Below are 18,377 nucleotides of genomic sequence, written 5' to 3'. Positions count from 1 at the left end.
AATTGGGTAGTAAAGTGATATTTTAAAAGTTTATGGGTAAGAAAATGTTATTAAGCCATTATTGGGGTGGGAAAAAGTTCTCAACTACCAAAAGACTCATCGACCTCTTTTTTTTTAAAGTCATAATAGTTTGGACCGAATTTGCTCTCTGATTACTACCGGAATATAAATTGGGTAGTAAAGTGATATTTTAAAAGTATGTGGGTAAGAAAATGTTATTAAGCCATTATTGGGGTGGGAAAAAGTTGTTAACTCTTCTATAAGCATTAATTGTCACCGGACCCATTAGGGTGGTCTCTAACTAGATTTTAGGAAAAAAAAATATAATACATCAATATTTATTTATGAAACCGGATCTTATAATATGATAATATATACACAATATGGGCTTATTTCATATATCTTTGCAACTCATTTGAGCGCATCCAAACCTTTTGAAAATCATCAAAAACTCCCCTATAATTATTGAAAACCTCCTGATACATAGGGGTTTTTAATAATTTGAGGAGGATTTTTAATGGGTTTTGAAAATTGGGTGAAATTCAAACTAAACCTGGCCCAAACATCAATCGTCCATGAATTTGCCCGGGCATGGACCAGATGGAGAACTTGACCCTTTTTAACCTGGACGGGCTCTTAAAATGTATCCACCATGGACCCAACCCAGCCCAGCCCAGCCATGCTCCGCTGCCTGTCAGTGCAAAACTAATTCAAAGCTCAGCCCACTCCACTAGAGCATGGTCTTAGGTATGAATGGTTAATGATGACATATATATACACACACATATATCACAGTTGGTTGGTAGATCACGTGTATCCAAGTTCTAAAAGATTTTCTTTTTTTTTTAATAAAGTATTAAAAAAAATATTTGTACACATTTTTAATGTTAAAATTATAAATTATTAATTTAAAATTTGAAAAATTAGAATTATGATATAGTAAAAATATATCATCCATAAATTACAAATTTGGACACACTCTTGTGTAACTTTAGTGGTAGAATGAGTGTCAGGCATACGATCTCAATACATACAAATTTGTTCAAATATTATGTTTCTAAATAAATAAATTTTGAATTTGGTCACAAATCTTCATGTTAAGATTTAGGTAGCCTTTTCGTTCTTTAGTATACGAAAAAATTCAAATTATTTTATCCCACATAATAAGTGACTCTTTTATTGGAGAAAAAATGTTGTCCAGGTTAATTTAAGCAACCCATTACACTTAAAAAAGGGCCAAAAAAAAAAAAAAAAATTATAATAATCCAAATGTTATCATATAAATATTTTTTGGAACTCTAATAATTTTGAAAGTTTCTTTCTCTAAATAATTTTAATTAACTAAAAATAGATATTAGATATCAAACATCTAATTGTTCAAGGAGAACATATAACATTAACCATTAGATCAAATACACGAGTGTGAGATACTTATAAAATTTCTTTAATTATAATACTGTATGTTACAAACTTTAATAAAAATAATTAATTTGGGATAAAACTTTTAAACGGGGGAAAAATAAAGATAAAAGATAAAACAAATCAAATTTAATTTAAAGCAAGCGCACGTTAGCACACAACACTTTAATGTTAACCTACACACTAGCGGCACAGTTTAGACATCTTTCACCAAACAATTTCAATATCTGTCTCTTCTGTTTTGTGTGTGAAGAGCCTTCTTCCATAATAACTCCCAAAATTACACACAGACGAACTCACTCTCGCTTGCTCCCTCGCTCCTTCAAAATTAGGGTTTTCAATTTAATTACTCACTTTCTCTTCCACTGATTGCTGCGTTTCAATGCCTGCTAATTTTATAGCCAAATCGTGCCTGGATAACCCTAGTCACTGCCAAAGAGCTCCTACCCGCGAGCCGTTTTGGCGTATTTCTCAGTTTGTGTTTTCTTTACTAGCTTTGACTCGCTTGTCCTGATACAATTTCGTCGTTTGAGCCTCCGATGGCGCCCAGTCGGAGAAAAGGTGCCGGCAAAGCCGCGGCCGCAGCCGCCGCTCGCCGTCAATGGAAGGTCGGCGATCTTGTCCTCGCCAAAGTTAAAGGCTTCCCTGCTTGGCCTGCCACGGTATGCACCGCTCCCTTTTTCTGTATATGCGTATGATTAATTCGAAGAAATAGAAAAGTCTCGTTTTTTTTTTTAGAGATTTGGCAGTTGTAGTATATGATTTGAGTTGGATTTTATGTGGTTTGTTTAGTGCTCTTGGTGGGCACTCGGCGGGTTGGTGCTTTTTGTTGGTTTTGTTAATTGGGGCTGCTCGTGGAGCTATAGTCAAGAGTTTATTGGGTGTTTATTACTTATAATAATTCTTGATGATGTTATTTGCATGTGATTTGATGGGAGGTGTGTTGTTAATTGATAGATAAGCTTAAAGAGGGATTCTTGGGTTTTCCCTTCGTAATTAAAAAAAAAAGGAGTAATTTTTTATGTCACTATCCCTTGCGCACTTATCAGAAGACTAATGTTACAAATCCTTTTGTTATTTTCATTAACATGAGACATTTTGGAGAAATTGATTCTTTTATCTTGTTTAGGTTGAAGCAGCGTGTTGAATATAATGTAGAAGAGTGAATTTTATGATGTTGAAATGCTTTAACTACCTAGGGGTAGCATTTTTTTTTTTAATGATTAGTACTTACATCTGAATTTAACCAAGTCTTGCAGACACCTTTGTTTCTTTCTTTTTATTTTTAATTTTTGATTATATTTGTTTTGTTGGGTATCGGGCTTTATGCATTGGTTTTCATTTGGGTTAATGTGTTGGTTTCCGATGGCAGGTAAGTGAGCCTGAGAAGTGGGGCTATTCAGCAGATTGGAAGAAAGTACTGGTGTACTTCTTTGGAACTCAGCAAATGTGAGTGCTCTTGACAATGTTTTGGTTAATTTTGTTTAGATTGTTTTTCAGTATGAGTGTGGATGATATTTTGTGTGTTTTATGATTTAACATATTGCTTAGTTATCTGGTGATGCATTCTTATGTTTGTACTTTATTTTGTGTTTTCAGTTGACTGATTGACAATTGTGTGTATATATATATATATATATATATATATATATGGTGATATTGAATTAATGACACATGTTGTTATAGGAAGGGCATGGTTATTAAGTTGATTGAGCGGACAACGCAAGATTATTCAAAGTGACTAATTTCCTGATGCGTCTTAACGTTGGCTAGTCTGACTGATGTGAATTTTTTTTAGTGATTTAATTATTATTTTATCACCACTTTTATTTCAATTATTGTTTGTTATACATTTGATGATGTTGACCTAATGATGATAAATTCAATGTTTGGTTGTTCTTTTGTCGCCACTGACCATTGAAAAAAGGGTGGTGATAGATTAGTGTATTTTGAGAGGGATGAATTTGTTTGTTTGTTACCCTATCCACCAGTAATTCTTAAGCTAAGTGTCAATTACATGTTTTTTTCTTGTTCAAAGTGAAGGTATGACCAAACTGTGGGCATTTCTTCAGTCTGCTTTGTAGCAGATTTGTGTCTGAATATTTTTATAAACTTGTTTCGAGTGGTTGTTTTGTACTTCAGCATGTAGATTGTGGTATGGTATAATTATATGTGATTATCATGCTTTGGTACTACATGTGACTATGTGAGTATTGTCTTTCAGAATTTTAGGCTCATTGGATATATAAATATGTTCTCATTAATTATAGATCTTCAAACAATGAGTGGTTAAAATTTATGAAGATGAACATCTGTTAGTATGTATCTTTAGTGCGAATTCAAGCTGCTAGTACATAGCTAAACTTTTGCCTCATCTTGTGTATTGCTTGAAAGATTTGAAGAGTTAAAGCGTGCAATTCCTAAGATGTATCTGCTTAGGCAGGTTGGGATATTGGGTTGGCGATGATACCAATAAGAGTTGCTAAAACTTTTGTGATCACAATTTCAGTGTACTAATATATATATAAATATGGTTGAGCTGTTTTGCAAATCTCTTTGGTTGCAGACTTGCAGTATTAGGTTTAAGATCTCCTTTGAGCTGTTGTATCATTAAATTTATGGAATGCCTTTTTTGTTTGTGGCAAATAACATTATGTTGGTTGGCTTATTGGAGTGTTGAGATTAGGAAGTGTTCATCTTGCGCCCTAGCCATGTTAAAACAACAATGTTAAGTAAGATATGTTAAGTAAGATATAATAGATGTGTGATAATATGGCGATATAGTATTTCTTTCTTTTTTTCTTTTTTTTTTAAATTAAACTGTAACTGTAATACACTTGCATCTAAGAGAAGCTTTAGTTTGAATTATTTTGTTTAAAACAATACGAAAAGGGTTTCCCCCTAATACCTTGCAAATTGTAAATAAATAAACTTTGGAGTTTGATGTGACTTAGAACTTGTTTGAGAAGTCTTGGGCCAAGAGTTTGAGGAAGATAATTTATCAGTCCTATGTGGGGATAGTCATCATATGGTGTTATAGATACTTTTTGTGCCTATCAAAGTGTGTTATTTTGAAATTGAATGCAGATTAATCGAATGGAACTGTGGTCTTTTTTATATCTCATTATCTCTTGATGAACTGCAAGGGTCTAGAGAATGAATGAGTAAATGATAAATTTATTGATAATTATCACAAGGCTAATGCAAACAAATCAGTAAGTTCTTATTTTTATTTTTTTGCACAATTGAAAGTTATGCTTCTCGAGTTGATATATTTATCAGTTACTTGAAGGAAATATGCTTGGTCAATTGGCTCTTTTGTATTTTGAAACTGATGGCCAAAACTTGAGCTAGAGTGTTGTTGAACTTTCTATAGGTTTCGTTTGAAGCTTGGCCTGTTTTGGAATATGATGGCTATTAAGGCCACAGTTTATGTTCTCGGTTTTTGAGGTCCAGAGACTTTGGGTTCAGTTTTTGCTCATAGCTGCGATTGTGTATTTCATTTACATGCATTTATCCTTTACCTGGGATCCTTTTTCTGGTCAGAACACTGAATCTCGAGGATTTAAAACTGTTCTTTATGAAATTATTTGTGTAAACACGTTTATGAAGCTGTGGAAAAATTTCATTGAATAGATTTTTGGAGACTACGAAAAAAACTTGATATCATACTAGGACTATGGGTTGTTCATGGTCAATGATAAATTTGATTTATGTAAATATATACTATAATTCCATTTATGTGCTAGTTGGCCTTTTAGTTCTTCCAGATAATGTTCTTTTTGAAGGATATTATTGATGGTCTTTTATATCAAGTATATTAGTTAGAAGCCCTTGATGAAGAAGAAAAGTATGTTTCTTGTTTATCTGTCTTGGGGTTCTTTTGAAGTAAGTAGAATGTTGAAGAAAAAACCCTTAAGGTCTTCCTTTTATGCAGCATTATGGTTATGATAGAAGTGACATGAAGTTGTTTGTAGATAGTTATTAGTATTTATAAATTGTTTGTTAACCAAGTGTGTGTTGCATGGACATTTTATGTGCATGCATTAACGAGCAGGGGTGTCTGTTTTGTGCTGCTTGTGTTGTGGGGTTTAGTGATTGGTTAAATCAAGACCTGTATGGCAATGGTTTTTTTTTCCCCCCTTCATGTGAAACAAGTGATTTTTGATCTCCTTATAGTATCCCTTAAATAGGGGTAAACCTAAATCTTAAATTTTTTTTATAAACTTTCCTTGTAATGGTTGAAATTTCTTAGGAACCTTCTTGATTTGTTTAAATTCTTTTCAGAAATCCAACTTGCAATTTGTTAGACCTTGGAATTTTTGATATTTTTCAAATGATTTGAGTCTGCTAATATGTTTATATACGCACCATACTGGGAGGAGATATGTGATATTTGCCTTTTGTACCAGTTGTTAATTTAGCAACTATGTGTTGAACATTCATATGTGTCTACGCCACTTGTGCATTGTTTTATATGGGGATTACAGTTTATTCAAGATCCATGTTGAAAATTTATATTCATTTTTGTTTGAAACATGTCATCACATGGCATTCAAACCATTAATCATTACATAGAAATGATGGAAGTGTTTCATTGTATAATTTGTTCTTTTAGCAAGTATGTGTTGCACATGCGTATGTGTCTACGCTAGTTGTGCATTTTTTATATGGTGATTGAGTTAATTGTAGATTCATGTTGAAAACAAGTATTCTTTTTCATATGAAACATGTCATCTCATGGCATTCAAACCAGTAATCTTTCCATAGAAATGTTGGAAGTGTTCCATTGCACTTGTATAAAATGAATTAAATGTTTTTCTTTTTTCTGTTGCACATGAACTTTGTCTACTTGGTGAGGGTTGTCTGTTTGTCCTCTTAACCTTTTATCTTGAAATTGTTGAGTTATTGGAGTGGGTTCCTATCAGTTTGTCTTCTGGATGAGGGTGAAATGGAGTTTGGTATTGGTTGTTTTCTTTGATTTCGGCCCATTTTATGTTATTTTGTCTCCAAGTGCATTTCCTAGGAACTAGATTGAAGAAAATGGTAAGTGATCTTATTTGAATGGGTACTTTGTTATACAGAGCCTTCTGCAATCCTGCTGATGTTGAAGCATTTACTGAAGAAAAGAAACAATCTCTTTTGGTCAAACGCCAGGGAAGGGGTGCAGATTTTGTTCGTGCAGTGCAGGAAATTATAGATAGTTATGAGAAATCAAAAAAACAGGACCAGGTTGATTCCAATTCTGGTGACGATGGCACTTTGGCGAATGGTGGGAATTCAGCGGACTCATCTGCCCACTTTGGATTGAAGGACCGAACAGAAGCTTCTGAAGCAACACTTGATTCACAATCGAAACCTTCAAATTCTACTACAGCTGCTGACAATCCAAGTCTTCCATCTGAGAATGCTCCAGCTGCTGGACCATTAGATGTAATGTCTGATAAAGAGGCCGTAGCAGAACAACCTGCTGATAATTTGGCAGTTAAAGAAACACCTGTTTTAACCACCTACACTTCAAGAAAAAGATCTGGAGGCTTGCCATTTCAAAATACACAGAGAAAGGTACTTTCAGCGCGAAGGTCAAGAAGCTCATCAAGGGTTGAACCCTGTAGATTCCAGAATTTTACGATGCCATATAATGATGAGGGGAAGAATGTAGGGGACATATCTGCCAATGTTACTAGAGATGGATCCTTAAGAAGGAATAAACGAGCCAAAAAATCACCTGATGCTTCTGAATGTGATGATGTGGATTCATTTGCTTATATATCAAATGGTAGCATTGAGGACAATGGTTCTGAAATTGTAACAGTTGAATCTGATGCCTTTAGTCTGAATGAAGGCAGCACTGTGGATTCTGGTTGTAAAGTTGAACATTCAGAGACTGTTGTTGAGTGTTTGGAGGAAGATGTTGAGTTGAGCAAAGGGCTTGATTTCCAAATTAAGGCTGTTTTCTTTAAGAAGAAAAGAAAACCAAATCGAAAGCGAAGTACTAGTGATGCAGTTGATCCTTCTGCAAGAATTGACATGGAAGCTGACACAGGGACGAATAATTGCCATATTTCACAAAATGATGGTGGCAATTTGAATGAAAGCCTTTCAAAAGAAGATGGAGATGAACACCTTCCATTAGTGAAACGAGCCAGGGTTAGAATGGGCAAACAATCCTCTGCAGACAGTTTGATAAATTCTTTGCAGACTGAAGAAAAACCTTTCAAGGATGTCACTTTTAATATGTTAGGGCAAACCAGCCCCTCTTCAAATCATGATGATAACAGTTTGGTTGATAGGGATCCTTCTGCAGTGAAGGGATCTCCGGAGAATGTATCACCTTTGAAGGACTGCACTGAAATTGTAGGAAATAGGCCACAGCTTTGGAAAGGTACAAAAAACCAATCGTTTGGCTGTTCTGCTGATGGTGAAGCTGCTCTACCTCCGTCTAAACGCCTTCATCGTGCACTGGAAGCGATGTCAGCTAATGCTGCTGAAGAAGGTCAAGCATGCATTGAGTCATCATCAACAATAAACCCGTCTATTGATGTGTTATTTGTCGAATCCTTAACAGGATGTTCTAATGAGACTATTGAAAGCAAAGAAGGGACTGGTTTGGGACTGCACTGTGCAGACTCTGCTGACAATGGTGCTTCTGGTTTCTGTTCTGGCACAAATCCCAGAGTTTTCGAGGGGTGTACCAAATCTTCTGGAGAAGCTCAGAGTTCTGATCTACTCATCAAGAGTTCTAAGAGCGAAAAACATCAATTGGGCAAAGATGTAGGGCCTATGACCAATGTTGACGGCAAAGATCCTATAGTGTCACCTTTGGCTATGCATACCATCCAGACTGTGGTTCAAGCACAAACGCTGGAACATATTTTGCCTAGTCCTGGCAGAAGACAGGCCCAAGAATCGTCTGATCAGTTGTTGCCTTCTAAGGATGAAGGAAATGCTGAGAATCCTGAGTTGAGAGATTTTAGAGCTGAAAATGTTGAGAAAGAGCTTGATACTGTAGAAAATGAGTCAAGTCTGGATCCTGTGTCAGGGGCTGATGAAAGTGCTAAGATTTCACCTAAGATTGGTGCAGATGCGCATCAGTACAATTTGGAGGCAACTGGTTGTGGTAACAACCAGTCATCGAGGTCTCAAATTGATGACAACTGCCAAATTAATGGAATGTAAGTTGATGTTAGTCTGGTTTATTCTCTGAATAACCAAAATTATTTTACTATTGGCTCCAGAAAGTATCTTTTCTTCTTCTAAAGTTAAGAGATGAAATTCATGTGCCTCAGTAAAGTAGATACTGTATATATTCATAGCACCTTTTCACAATGGTTATGAAAATATTACGTGCTCAATTCTTGCCTCAAATAATAGAACAGTAATGGAAGAATTATTCAAATAGTGAACAATTAAGATGAAAATTTTTACCAAGTTGCAAATTACAGCCTTTGTGAGATCTGTACAGACAAAGCATTGTTTTGATTGTGTTTCTTGTTTTTTGCAGACAAACCATTTTCTTGATTCCGTTTCTTGTTCCTTATTTTGTTACTGTTGGAGGAAATATCTTAGTACATTTTATTCTAAATTTCAATATCCATTCTACGTTTTTGTCTTAGGCGTGGCATTACAGAAGAGGTCAAAAATAAAGAAAGTCAGGAGGATAAAGGTTTGGTTTCCATTTCTGATGATCGTTTGGTTGAAAAGGTTGTCTCTGACGTCCAAGTAACTTCATCTCCGGTTGATGGTGTGGATTCTCCTGCACGGGTTTCTCCTTCCAATACCTCACTTTGTCATATACCTACATCAGAAAGTGCAAATGTTGTTCAAAACAATACCTGTTGTAGTCCCCATGTTCATTCACAGCAAAAGAAAAATTTGGGTGCTCCAGTTGCTGATGAAGAGGTAAACATTGATACATCCATAACTGAAAGAACAAAATCTGTGGGGAAGTGGAGTAATTATTCAGAAGCACATGCTGCTCTTACTTCTTTTGAGGCTGTGCTTGGGTCATTAACAAGGACGAAGGAGAGTATTGGTCGAGCAACTCGCATAGCTATTGACTGTGCAAAGTTTGGTGTTTCTGCGAAGGTAGGAAAGGACCTTTTGGCTTATTTGACGTGCTTCATTTCTTTACCTCATAACACTGTAGATTTTTACATGGTTAATGGGAAGAGTATTATGGTTTGCTTATATCATCATAGGACTTTAAACACATGGTGGTCCAGATTTTTATCTGTAGAATGAAAGTTCTGCATATACTTTTGTTTTTTGTTATGCTGAGAGCAAGTTTATGAATTGTGAGTGGGTATTTCTTCTTTCTTCTTTCTTTTTTTTCTTTTTTCTCATTGATGCTGAGAGTGAATTTATGGATCATTAGTGGCGTTTGAATCTTGTGAATTTTGGTAATGATTCACCAAGTCACAATGGATGATTGTTGCTGATATGCAAACAGAATTATTCACAAATAGAAATAAGGAAAGATTTTCAGAAGTTTTGTGGTATTTGAATGTAGTGATGATATTTTCCGTTGGGTCTTTGTAAGATTTTTATATTTCTCACCGGTGTTTTTTGGCCCTCATCCTGCTCTTTTATTTTAAAGCATTCTTTTAATTTTCCAAAAGAACTTTACCAATGGGCTGAAGAAAATATTGATTTTGTTGTTTTACATTTATATGAAGTTTGACTACTCTGAAATGTCGAATTTTTTTTTTTTTTTTTGGTGGTTTTCGAATGTTGATACTTGATATCCATTAAATCCTAAATTTAATTATGTGTTATTTTTCTTCCCGATTTAATTAGGTGGTGGAAATTCTAGTTCGAAACTTGGAGAGCGAGTCTAGCTTACACAAAAGGGTGGATTTGTTCTTCCTTGTGGATTCTATAACTCAGTGCTCTCGAGGTTTGAGAGGTAATGTGCCTGCAGTGTCGTTATAGTGCAGTTGCCTTAATTTATGATGGTTTAAATCAAATTGATTGCTTGTGGGGTTTATGGTTGTGTTTATACTTAAAATATTCAGGTGATGTTGGTGGTATATACCCTTCAGCTATTCAGGTTGTGCTGCCACGCTTACTGGCAGCTGCTGCTCCTCCTGGGAATACTGCTCTGGAAAATCGTAGGCAATGTTTAAAGGCACGTGGAGGAATATTTCCAATGTATTTTTGTAGTTTAATAATTGTCTTCTCTTTTGGTTATTTCTTACCATCATTTCTTTTGTGTAGGTTTTGAGGCTTTGGCTGGAAAGAAGAATACTTCCAGAATCAGTTATTCGTCACCATATGCGAGAACTGGATTCATTTAGTTGTTCATCTTCTGCTGGTGCGTATTCTCGTCGTTCAGCAAGAACAGAAAGGGCTTTAGATGATCCTATTAGAGATATGGAGGGTATGCTTGTTGATGAATATGGAAGGTATGACTTTATTGAATTTTTTCATAGTATAGATCAATTTAAACTATTTAGACATTATTATTTATTGGACATTCCTGTTGTCACAGCAATTCGAGTTTTCAGCTTCCTGGATTTTGTATGCCCCGTATGCTGAAGGATGAAGATGAAGGAAGTGATTCTGATGGAGGGAGTTTTGAGGCTGTCACTCCTGAACATAAATCTGAAACCCCTGATGAGCAGGTTACAGTCCCTGTCATTGAGAAGCATAGACATATATTGGAAGACGTTGATGGTGAACTTGAAATGGAGGATGTGGCCCCCCCTTGTGACATGGAGATGGTTTCAACCAATAACAGTGCTGAAATCAATACTGCACTGACATCACTTGATCAGTCAGCGCCCTTTGTCCCTCCCCTCCCACAAGATGTGCCTCCTTCATCACCACCATTGCCATCGTCTCCACCGCCTCCTCCACCACCACCTCCTCCTCCCCTTCCCCCATGTGCAATGTCTGAACCTTACTCTAATGGAGCAAGCATGCATGTACGTTCTATGCTCGTTTGAATATTTAAAATTTTTTCTTAGTCAGTAGTAGTTTGAAAGAAGTGGGATGTATTTATTTACTATTTCTTTTTGGTTTTGGCTAACATTTGCAGAATATGCAAAATGATGTGAGACAATCTGTAGCCCAGCAGTCAGTTGCACCAGGAATGAATCCATCAATGCCCACAAATGCAGTTCTTTATCATGCTTCTGATTGTCGGGATCATCAGATGCCGATGCAGATGTCTGACTCTACTAGCTCTTTTGGCAGTTATCCTGTATGCCCGTCGAACAATGTTCAACAAGCTGATAGCCCAAGGTTCCATCACAAGCCGTACCCTCCATTGCCACCTCATGCTCCACCATCAAATCAGTTCTCGTATGTTCAGTCGGGCCAGAATGTTAAATCTAGGAGGGAGCCCCCACCCCCTTCCCACTCACATAGATACCATTCTTTGCCACATGATGGTGGAAACTATTACAATAACCATGATAGAATGAAATCGGCCCCATATGAACTCCAAGAGAATTGGAGGTTTCCCGCTCCCTCTTTTTCTGGTGAGGATATTTAGCAGTGAGTTGGGGATATATTATTTTTAACTCTGGTATTCTCTGGTGGCATTGCTAATGCTGTTCTTTTCCTTTTCATCCAGGTCCAAGATACCATGACAAACCCAAAGAATCATATGGACCTGGTTCATATGTTGGTCCCCCGTGTGAGCCAACAAGAATGCCACACCAAGGGTGGGCATATCCTCCCCGGGGAATGAATCACAGGAGCTCTTTACCCATTAGACCACCTTCTGGAGGTCCTGTACCAGTGGGAATAAGAGGTATGTAAAATTATTAGTAGATTATCTTTTGAAAGAAAACAGAAAATGTTGTTTGTTCTCTCTCTTTGAGATTTCTTACTTAGATATCCGTTCTATGCATTGTTCTTGCAATATCATTAAAATTCGCAATGACTGGATCAGCCATCACGCTGCCCCTGTTAGCATTATATGTTAGGTTGCTAAACAAAATTTTAGTGGCTGAAGGGCTTTTTTTTTTTTTTTTTGTGTGTGTGTTTCAGCTCCAGGCAGTTGGCGGCCGAGATGAACAAATATTATTACACTATAAGCATTGGTACGATATTTTAACAATTGCAATTAGGGTTGTTGGATGATTCAGGCATAGAATTGAAATTGGCAATCAAAAGTTTTCGATAACAGTTGTCTAGTACAAAGGAATTAGGGCTTTTTCTTATCAAAGAATTTTTATGGTTTGTATTTGTTAGGTTTGTCCCAATTTTGATCTGGGTTCTGCGGCTTGTTCAAAAAGAGTGAGTCAATTCCTGGGCCAAGCCTCATCATCGCACCAAGGAACAAAACTTCAGATGAGAGAGGCTCAGGAGACGAGCACGTTGACATGCTGGGACTGTATATATGTATTTTATCAACTCATCTGCCAAAGCAGAAGGGTGGTAAGAAAGATAGTCATGGTCATTGTAGAGGAGAGTTGGAGATGTAACTATATCAATTCTAGAATTATCTCATTCCTTTTACAATTTTTAGTGTAATTTACTTGTTGGAAGCCTTTATAGGAACACTTATCAACTAGGCATATGATGGAACTACTTTAGTTCCACATTTTTTGTTACAATGGAAAAATTTTCTACGCGAATTTAGAATCGGTGGCTTCTAAACTGATATATATAAATATATAAAGTCAATGTTATATCTTATTTATTTTTCAATTTGAGCAATTTATTGTATTTTGATGCTGCAAAATACAAGTATCTATCTGATAAAATAGTCTGTGGATGGTATGATCCTGGAGTATTGATCACTGGAAATAATAATAATTGGGTCCATGAGAGTTTTGATAAGGTTGTGGGGAAGTTAACTGGACTTTAAAGACCTAAAATAATGTATGGTGTGGTATGGTATTGTATTTATTTCATTTGTCACATGGTGGGGCTTGTTGAAGAGGGAAAGAATATTGCTAAAAATGTGCAGAGAGTTGTTAGATTGTTCAATTTGGATACAAAAAAGGCTCCTTTTACAGTTCAACGCCAACTAGTCCTTAACTAAAATATGTTATATTTCTTTTCAACAAAAAACAAGATTTATATTGGTATAATGTTTATTTTGTGTAGGCAGATCATTCACGTAATAACAGCACATAAACCAAAAAATTAATATATGTTCAGTTTTGATTAAACATCTGAAGAGAAAATAACTTTGTCCCACTCAAACTTTGCCTTGGACATTTGTAATCCAAAAAGTTTCAAAATAGCACTTTTCCACCCAAAGTTAATGTTCCATCACTATCTAAAGCCCATCATGGCGGCGGAAATTCTCTTCGTCACTATAATTTGAAACTACAGTCTCTTTTATAAAAAGCCTCTCTTACTTTGGCATTTGATTTCTTGTCGATTACTAATCATTATAAAGCTAGGGTTTCCTGTTCTCAGTTGATTTCAGACTAATTCCAGTGACGAATATTCAATCGGTCATCACCATTCAATCCACTGGCCTCCACTCTACAAAACCCATCTTACCCTGACTCTTGGTAACTCGCCAAATGCTGGCTAAGAAAGTGAAGTGTATTTTGGGTATTAAAGCATTATAAACTTTGGGGGGGGAAAGTGGTATTTTGAAATTTTTTGGGTCGAAATGTTAGTAAGGGAAACCTTGGGTGGTAAAAGTTAGTTACTCAATATTTTAAACGACTGATGAATTGAAATCGAACGGCTCGTAATTGATAAAAGGTCCTTTTAACTAATTTATAAAACAAAACAATAAAAAAAGAAAAAAAAAAAGTAATAAATTAATAAGAAAATCAAATGCCTGTTGCATAAAGCCATAAACGTTGAACCTCCAAAAGATAGAAGAGGAAAAGAAAGCGAAGAAGCTAAAAAATAGTTGCATCTGATACCCAGATGGGAGCTTCTCCTTCAGTTCCACAGAAATCAATCCACGAGTTCACTGTCAAGGTTTTCTTTTTGGTTCTTTTTTTGCTTCAATTCTCTGTTTCTTTACTGTACCATTATCATTTCTTTGTGTTGAATCATTTGGGTTTTGAACAGGATAGCAGAGGCAAAGACGTGGACCTCAGCATTTACAAAGGGAAGGTCCTTCTTGTTGTCAACGTTGCCTCCAAATGGTATTCTTTTTCCCCTCTCTTCTTTTTGTCTGCTTCTGGTTTCGGGCTCGATTTCTGCTTTTTTTTTTACTCTTCTTTTTGCCGTTTCGAACAGTGGCTTTACGGATTCGAATTACACCCAGTTGACTGATCTCTATAACAAATACAAGGATAAAGGTTCCTTCTTTTTTTTCTTCTTATATCTTTTAATGTTACATGTTTCAAGTGCAAAATTCTATTTTACTTTCTTTATTTGTGATAAAACCAGATTAGTTATTTTGCTTATTGTCACCTATCAGTGGATGTGCTACTGTAAATTTTGTTTTGTTTTGTTTATCTGGGTTTTTTCTTTGGCCTACTTGAAGGAAAACTCATGCATGAAATAGTACGTTACATATATATACAATTAATTTTTTTTTTAAATTTCTTCTATGTTAAAAAATTGTACAAGAGTATCTCTGCTTTGATGTTGTACTCATCAACACAAAATTTAGGTGTTTGTATGTTGCAAATATATGTTTCTTTTCTGATTTTTGTATAAATGTTCTTTTTTCAGGGACTTGAGAATTTAAATTTTATTGGATGATTTCAGGTTTTGAAGTCTTGGCATTTCCATGCAACCAATTTTTGAAGCAGGAGCCTGGGTCGAGCGAGGAGGCTCAAGAATTTGCGTGTACAAGATACAAGGCTGAATATCCAATTTTTCAAAAGGTAAATTTGTTATTATGAAGATTGGTAATTTATCTGTATCATTATCATGGCATTTTTTTTCTCGGTGTTGCCTTTACTAAACTGAGTCAATTTAGCCTTTTTGGAAGTGGTATCTTAGTGTATTTGCTAAATGTGAATGATCTAATTACGGAAACTCTTTGCATGGAGAGGTTGGTTTAGTTTTCATTGTGAACCATTGTCTTTGCTACTACTGTATTATGCTAACAGTTATAAGTGTTAACTCCTCCTGGTGCTCGATGTGAATAATTTAAACTTGGTAGTGTTTGTAAATTTTGTGTCGTTTAAAGTGTGCAATGACATCTTCAAGTCCAACAGAAAATGGAAAAAATAAAAAGAAACTCTTGGACTTTAGAAACAATCACAATTGTAATAGATAGAAGAATAGGCATAATGGGTATGAAAAGAATATGATCCATCTCATGTAGCTTTGGCTCAGATATTGAGGCTTTTCTCTTATGCAAAATCACCTCAATAACCAGCTTGAAACATAATGCCTAACATATTAAGAATTAGGTATGAATTTCAGTTTCTAAATTTGTTTGGCATTGATGCTGTCTAATGTGTCACAAATTCATTCTAGTTAATGGTTCGGCTTTATGGTTTTCCTTTACGGTTTTCTTTCATGGTTTTTAATGATTAATTTTGTGGTTAAATCCAGAAAATCAGACATGTCTCTTCAACTTAATTCTTTCTGGTTGATGTTCACCTATAGTGAAGAATACTCATTCAAAGTCGAACATTATTAAATTGGTTGTTATTATAGATCTTTCACTATGTTTTATCAGTTTATGTAGTTTCAAATATGTCGATGGTTTCTCACATCACCATGTTTTTTCTTTGAAAGTTGAGCTGGTGTTTGTGTCTTTTTGGATATTCTGGCCTTGATTGCAGAAGTTAGTTGATGATGTTCAGTGCTAATTGTAATTGATAACTGATGCTCTATCATCTTATATTTAGGTACGTGTCAATGGTCCAACTACTGCACCTGTCTACAAATTTCTCAAAGCAAATTCTTCTGGATTCTTTGGGTCCAGGATAAAGTGGAACTTTACCAAGTTTTTGGTTGATAAGGAAGGGCATGTCATTGGTCGCTATGGCACAACAACTCCTCCCATGGCAATTGAGGTACTGTGTGTCTCCATCATGAGTGCTTCACATCAATACATTTGTCTCACGTTTCGTGGTTTTCAAATAACTCATGTTGGCCTTCCTTTTTGCCTTTGGTTTCTTGATGCAGGCTGACATAAAGAAAGCTCTGGGAAATGTTTAAGTAATATATGATTATGGTTAATCAAATTCAGTTGAAGTCCTGATAAGTTATCCGATGACTGATGTAACTTTTTTTTTTATTTTTTTGGTTAAGTGAGTGATGTAGCTTTTGTATTGCCTTACATATTATGTTTTATTCCTGTCTTGTCTTCTGTTTTTGTTCAAGTGTGTATTTCCTGTATAATATAACTGATAAACTTCCAAATTGTTTGTACACTGAGGTTGTAAAGATATTAGCCTGGTGAAATAAGTGATAGTGTATATACTGTTTGTTTTGTAAAAGATTAGCAGCCTGCAGTCATGTGAAGGTCAATATCAGCAATTTCCATGACTAAAAGATTAGAGGGGACACCATTTTTCTCTTTTTAGTTGATAAGAAATGATGGAAGATTGAAAAAAGGGGTAAAAAGGATGTACTCTTTTTTCAAGCCTACAAAACTTGTAATGATTTCTATGTAGAAATGTGATTGCCTTTTCGTTTTCTTTATCCTTAATTTAGACCTGGGCATTTGGGATCGGTCCTACGAGCCTGGTCCCAAACCCGGACCAGGCCCATGGAGGAGGGACCGGTCCCTAGATTGGGCCCTCCTCCAAGGCCCGGGCCTGGGACAACCCCTTGGAATTTTTTCAAAAAAGTCTTCAAAAAAATATCTAAAACCCCCCTGTAATTTTGAAACCGACAAAAATATTAAAGGTTAAATTGATATTTTATAAAATTTACTAATCTCCACGGGTGCAAAATGTTTTCTAGGCCCCTAAAAATTACATTAATCCCCCTATATAATTTTATTTAACCAAATATAAAAAAAAGTTGGAGGGTGGAAGAAAATTTTCCAGGCCTGTGGGATCGGTCCTACTGGCCCAAGACTGGTCCAGGCCTTGAAATTTCTTATGGGGTCTCAGGCCCATGAGTGACTAGTCCCAAATAGGACCAGTCTCAATCGGGTCCAAACCCGGACCCGATTGGGACCGGTCTTTGCCCATGTCTAATCCTTATTATGATTTTTAAAACCAAGTTTTGGGCTGGCTTTGAGCTCTCAGGCCTGTGGGGCTACTGATTAATCCATCACAAAATGAAGAACCCAATTGAATAGTGAAGAAATAGACTTGATGGATAAAATGCAGGACCTACTATGAATGCTTCTTAATATGAAGCTGAAGGTCAGAGAACAGTTCCTTAACCTATGGAGTTTGGATACATGATTGCAATTGATTCCACCTCAGCTTTTGCTTAAATAATAAATTTTTTTTTTTTTGAGGTTTTTGAAATAATAAAAATTTCTTTATTATCAAGTTAGGTATTAAAATAAATGACAGGAAGATAATTTGATAAATATTTTGATCGACCCTCGATAACCAAATGGTATAACAGAAAAGGGCATAAAGGAAAGGGTAAGGATTGACAGGTGGCACATTAGTACAACGAGTGTGATGAGATAGTTAGAGTGGGAACCTAGAATAAAAGAGAGGAGGTTGGATAAGTGTGCTATCAAGGAATTCAGTGGAGAATTGTATAGGAGGAGCTGACCCCCGAAGATCAGCCTATTATCTGCTTATTTAATGTTTCTTTTCTATTTGTAATTCAATTCTATTATTCTCTTAATACAAATATCAGCTTTATTTGATTGCATACTGTGTGTTGGATGTTTATTTGAAGCTTGCTGGATGTTGTGGTGGACTGAGCGTGAGAATTGACTAAAGAATTAGAGTCAGGTTCCAATAAACTGGTATCAGAGCTAGAAGATTTTAGGGTATGGTTGGTACAAGGATGGAAAATAGATTAGACAACGTTGAGAAAGATGTTGCTAAGGTGACTGAGACGGTGAATGTAATGAGGGAGATATTGATGGATATACAGAATTGGGTGCGTAAAAAGGATGAAGAAGAGGAGGAGAGTAGAAG

The 18,377-nt window shown here is 35.8% G+C and overlaps 1 protein-coding gene across 1 annotated transcript; it reads left to right on the top strand.

The window, feature by feature from the left end:
* The first annotated feature begins 1,638 nt into the window (after positions 1-1,638).
* LOC116108491 (protein HUA2-LIKE 2-like) lies at positions 1,639-16,757 on the top strand. The gene is made up of 16 exons (XM_031394739.1): positions 1,639-2,081; positions 2,792-2,868; positions 6,504-8,594; positions 9,036-9,507; positions 10,219-10,327; positions 10,437-10,549; positions 10,639-10,826; positions 10,913-11,348; positions 11,462-11,906; positions 12,002-12,181; positions 14,255-14,325; positions 14,419-14,495; positions 14,590-14,651; positions 15,067-15,185; positions 16,164-16,331; positions 16,444-16,757. The coding sequence occupies exons 1-16, from the start codon at positions 1,959-1,961 to the stop codon at positions 16,474-16,476; spliced, it is 4,764 nt and encodes a 1,587-aa protein (XP_031250599.1). The 5' UTR covers positions 1,639-1,958; the 3' UTR covers positions 16,477-16,757.
* Positions 16,758-18,377: the final 1,620 nt, after the last annotated feature.

Source organism: Pistacia vera, unplaced genomic scaffold, assembly GCF_008641045.1.
Source record: "Pistacia vera cultivar Batoury unplaced genomic scaffold, PisVer_v2 Contig1178, whole genome shotgun sequence".
In the NCBI taxonomy this organism is placed as follows: domain Eukaryota; kingdom Viridiplantae; phylum Streptophyta; class Magnoliopsida; order Sapindales; family Anacardiaceae; genus Pistacia; species Pistacia vera.
The sequence above is the reverse complement of the archived record's forward strand: the minus strand, read 5'-3'. Positions and strand labels throughout refer to the sequence as shown.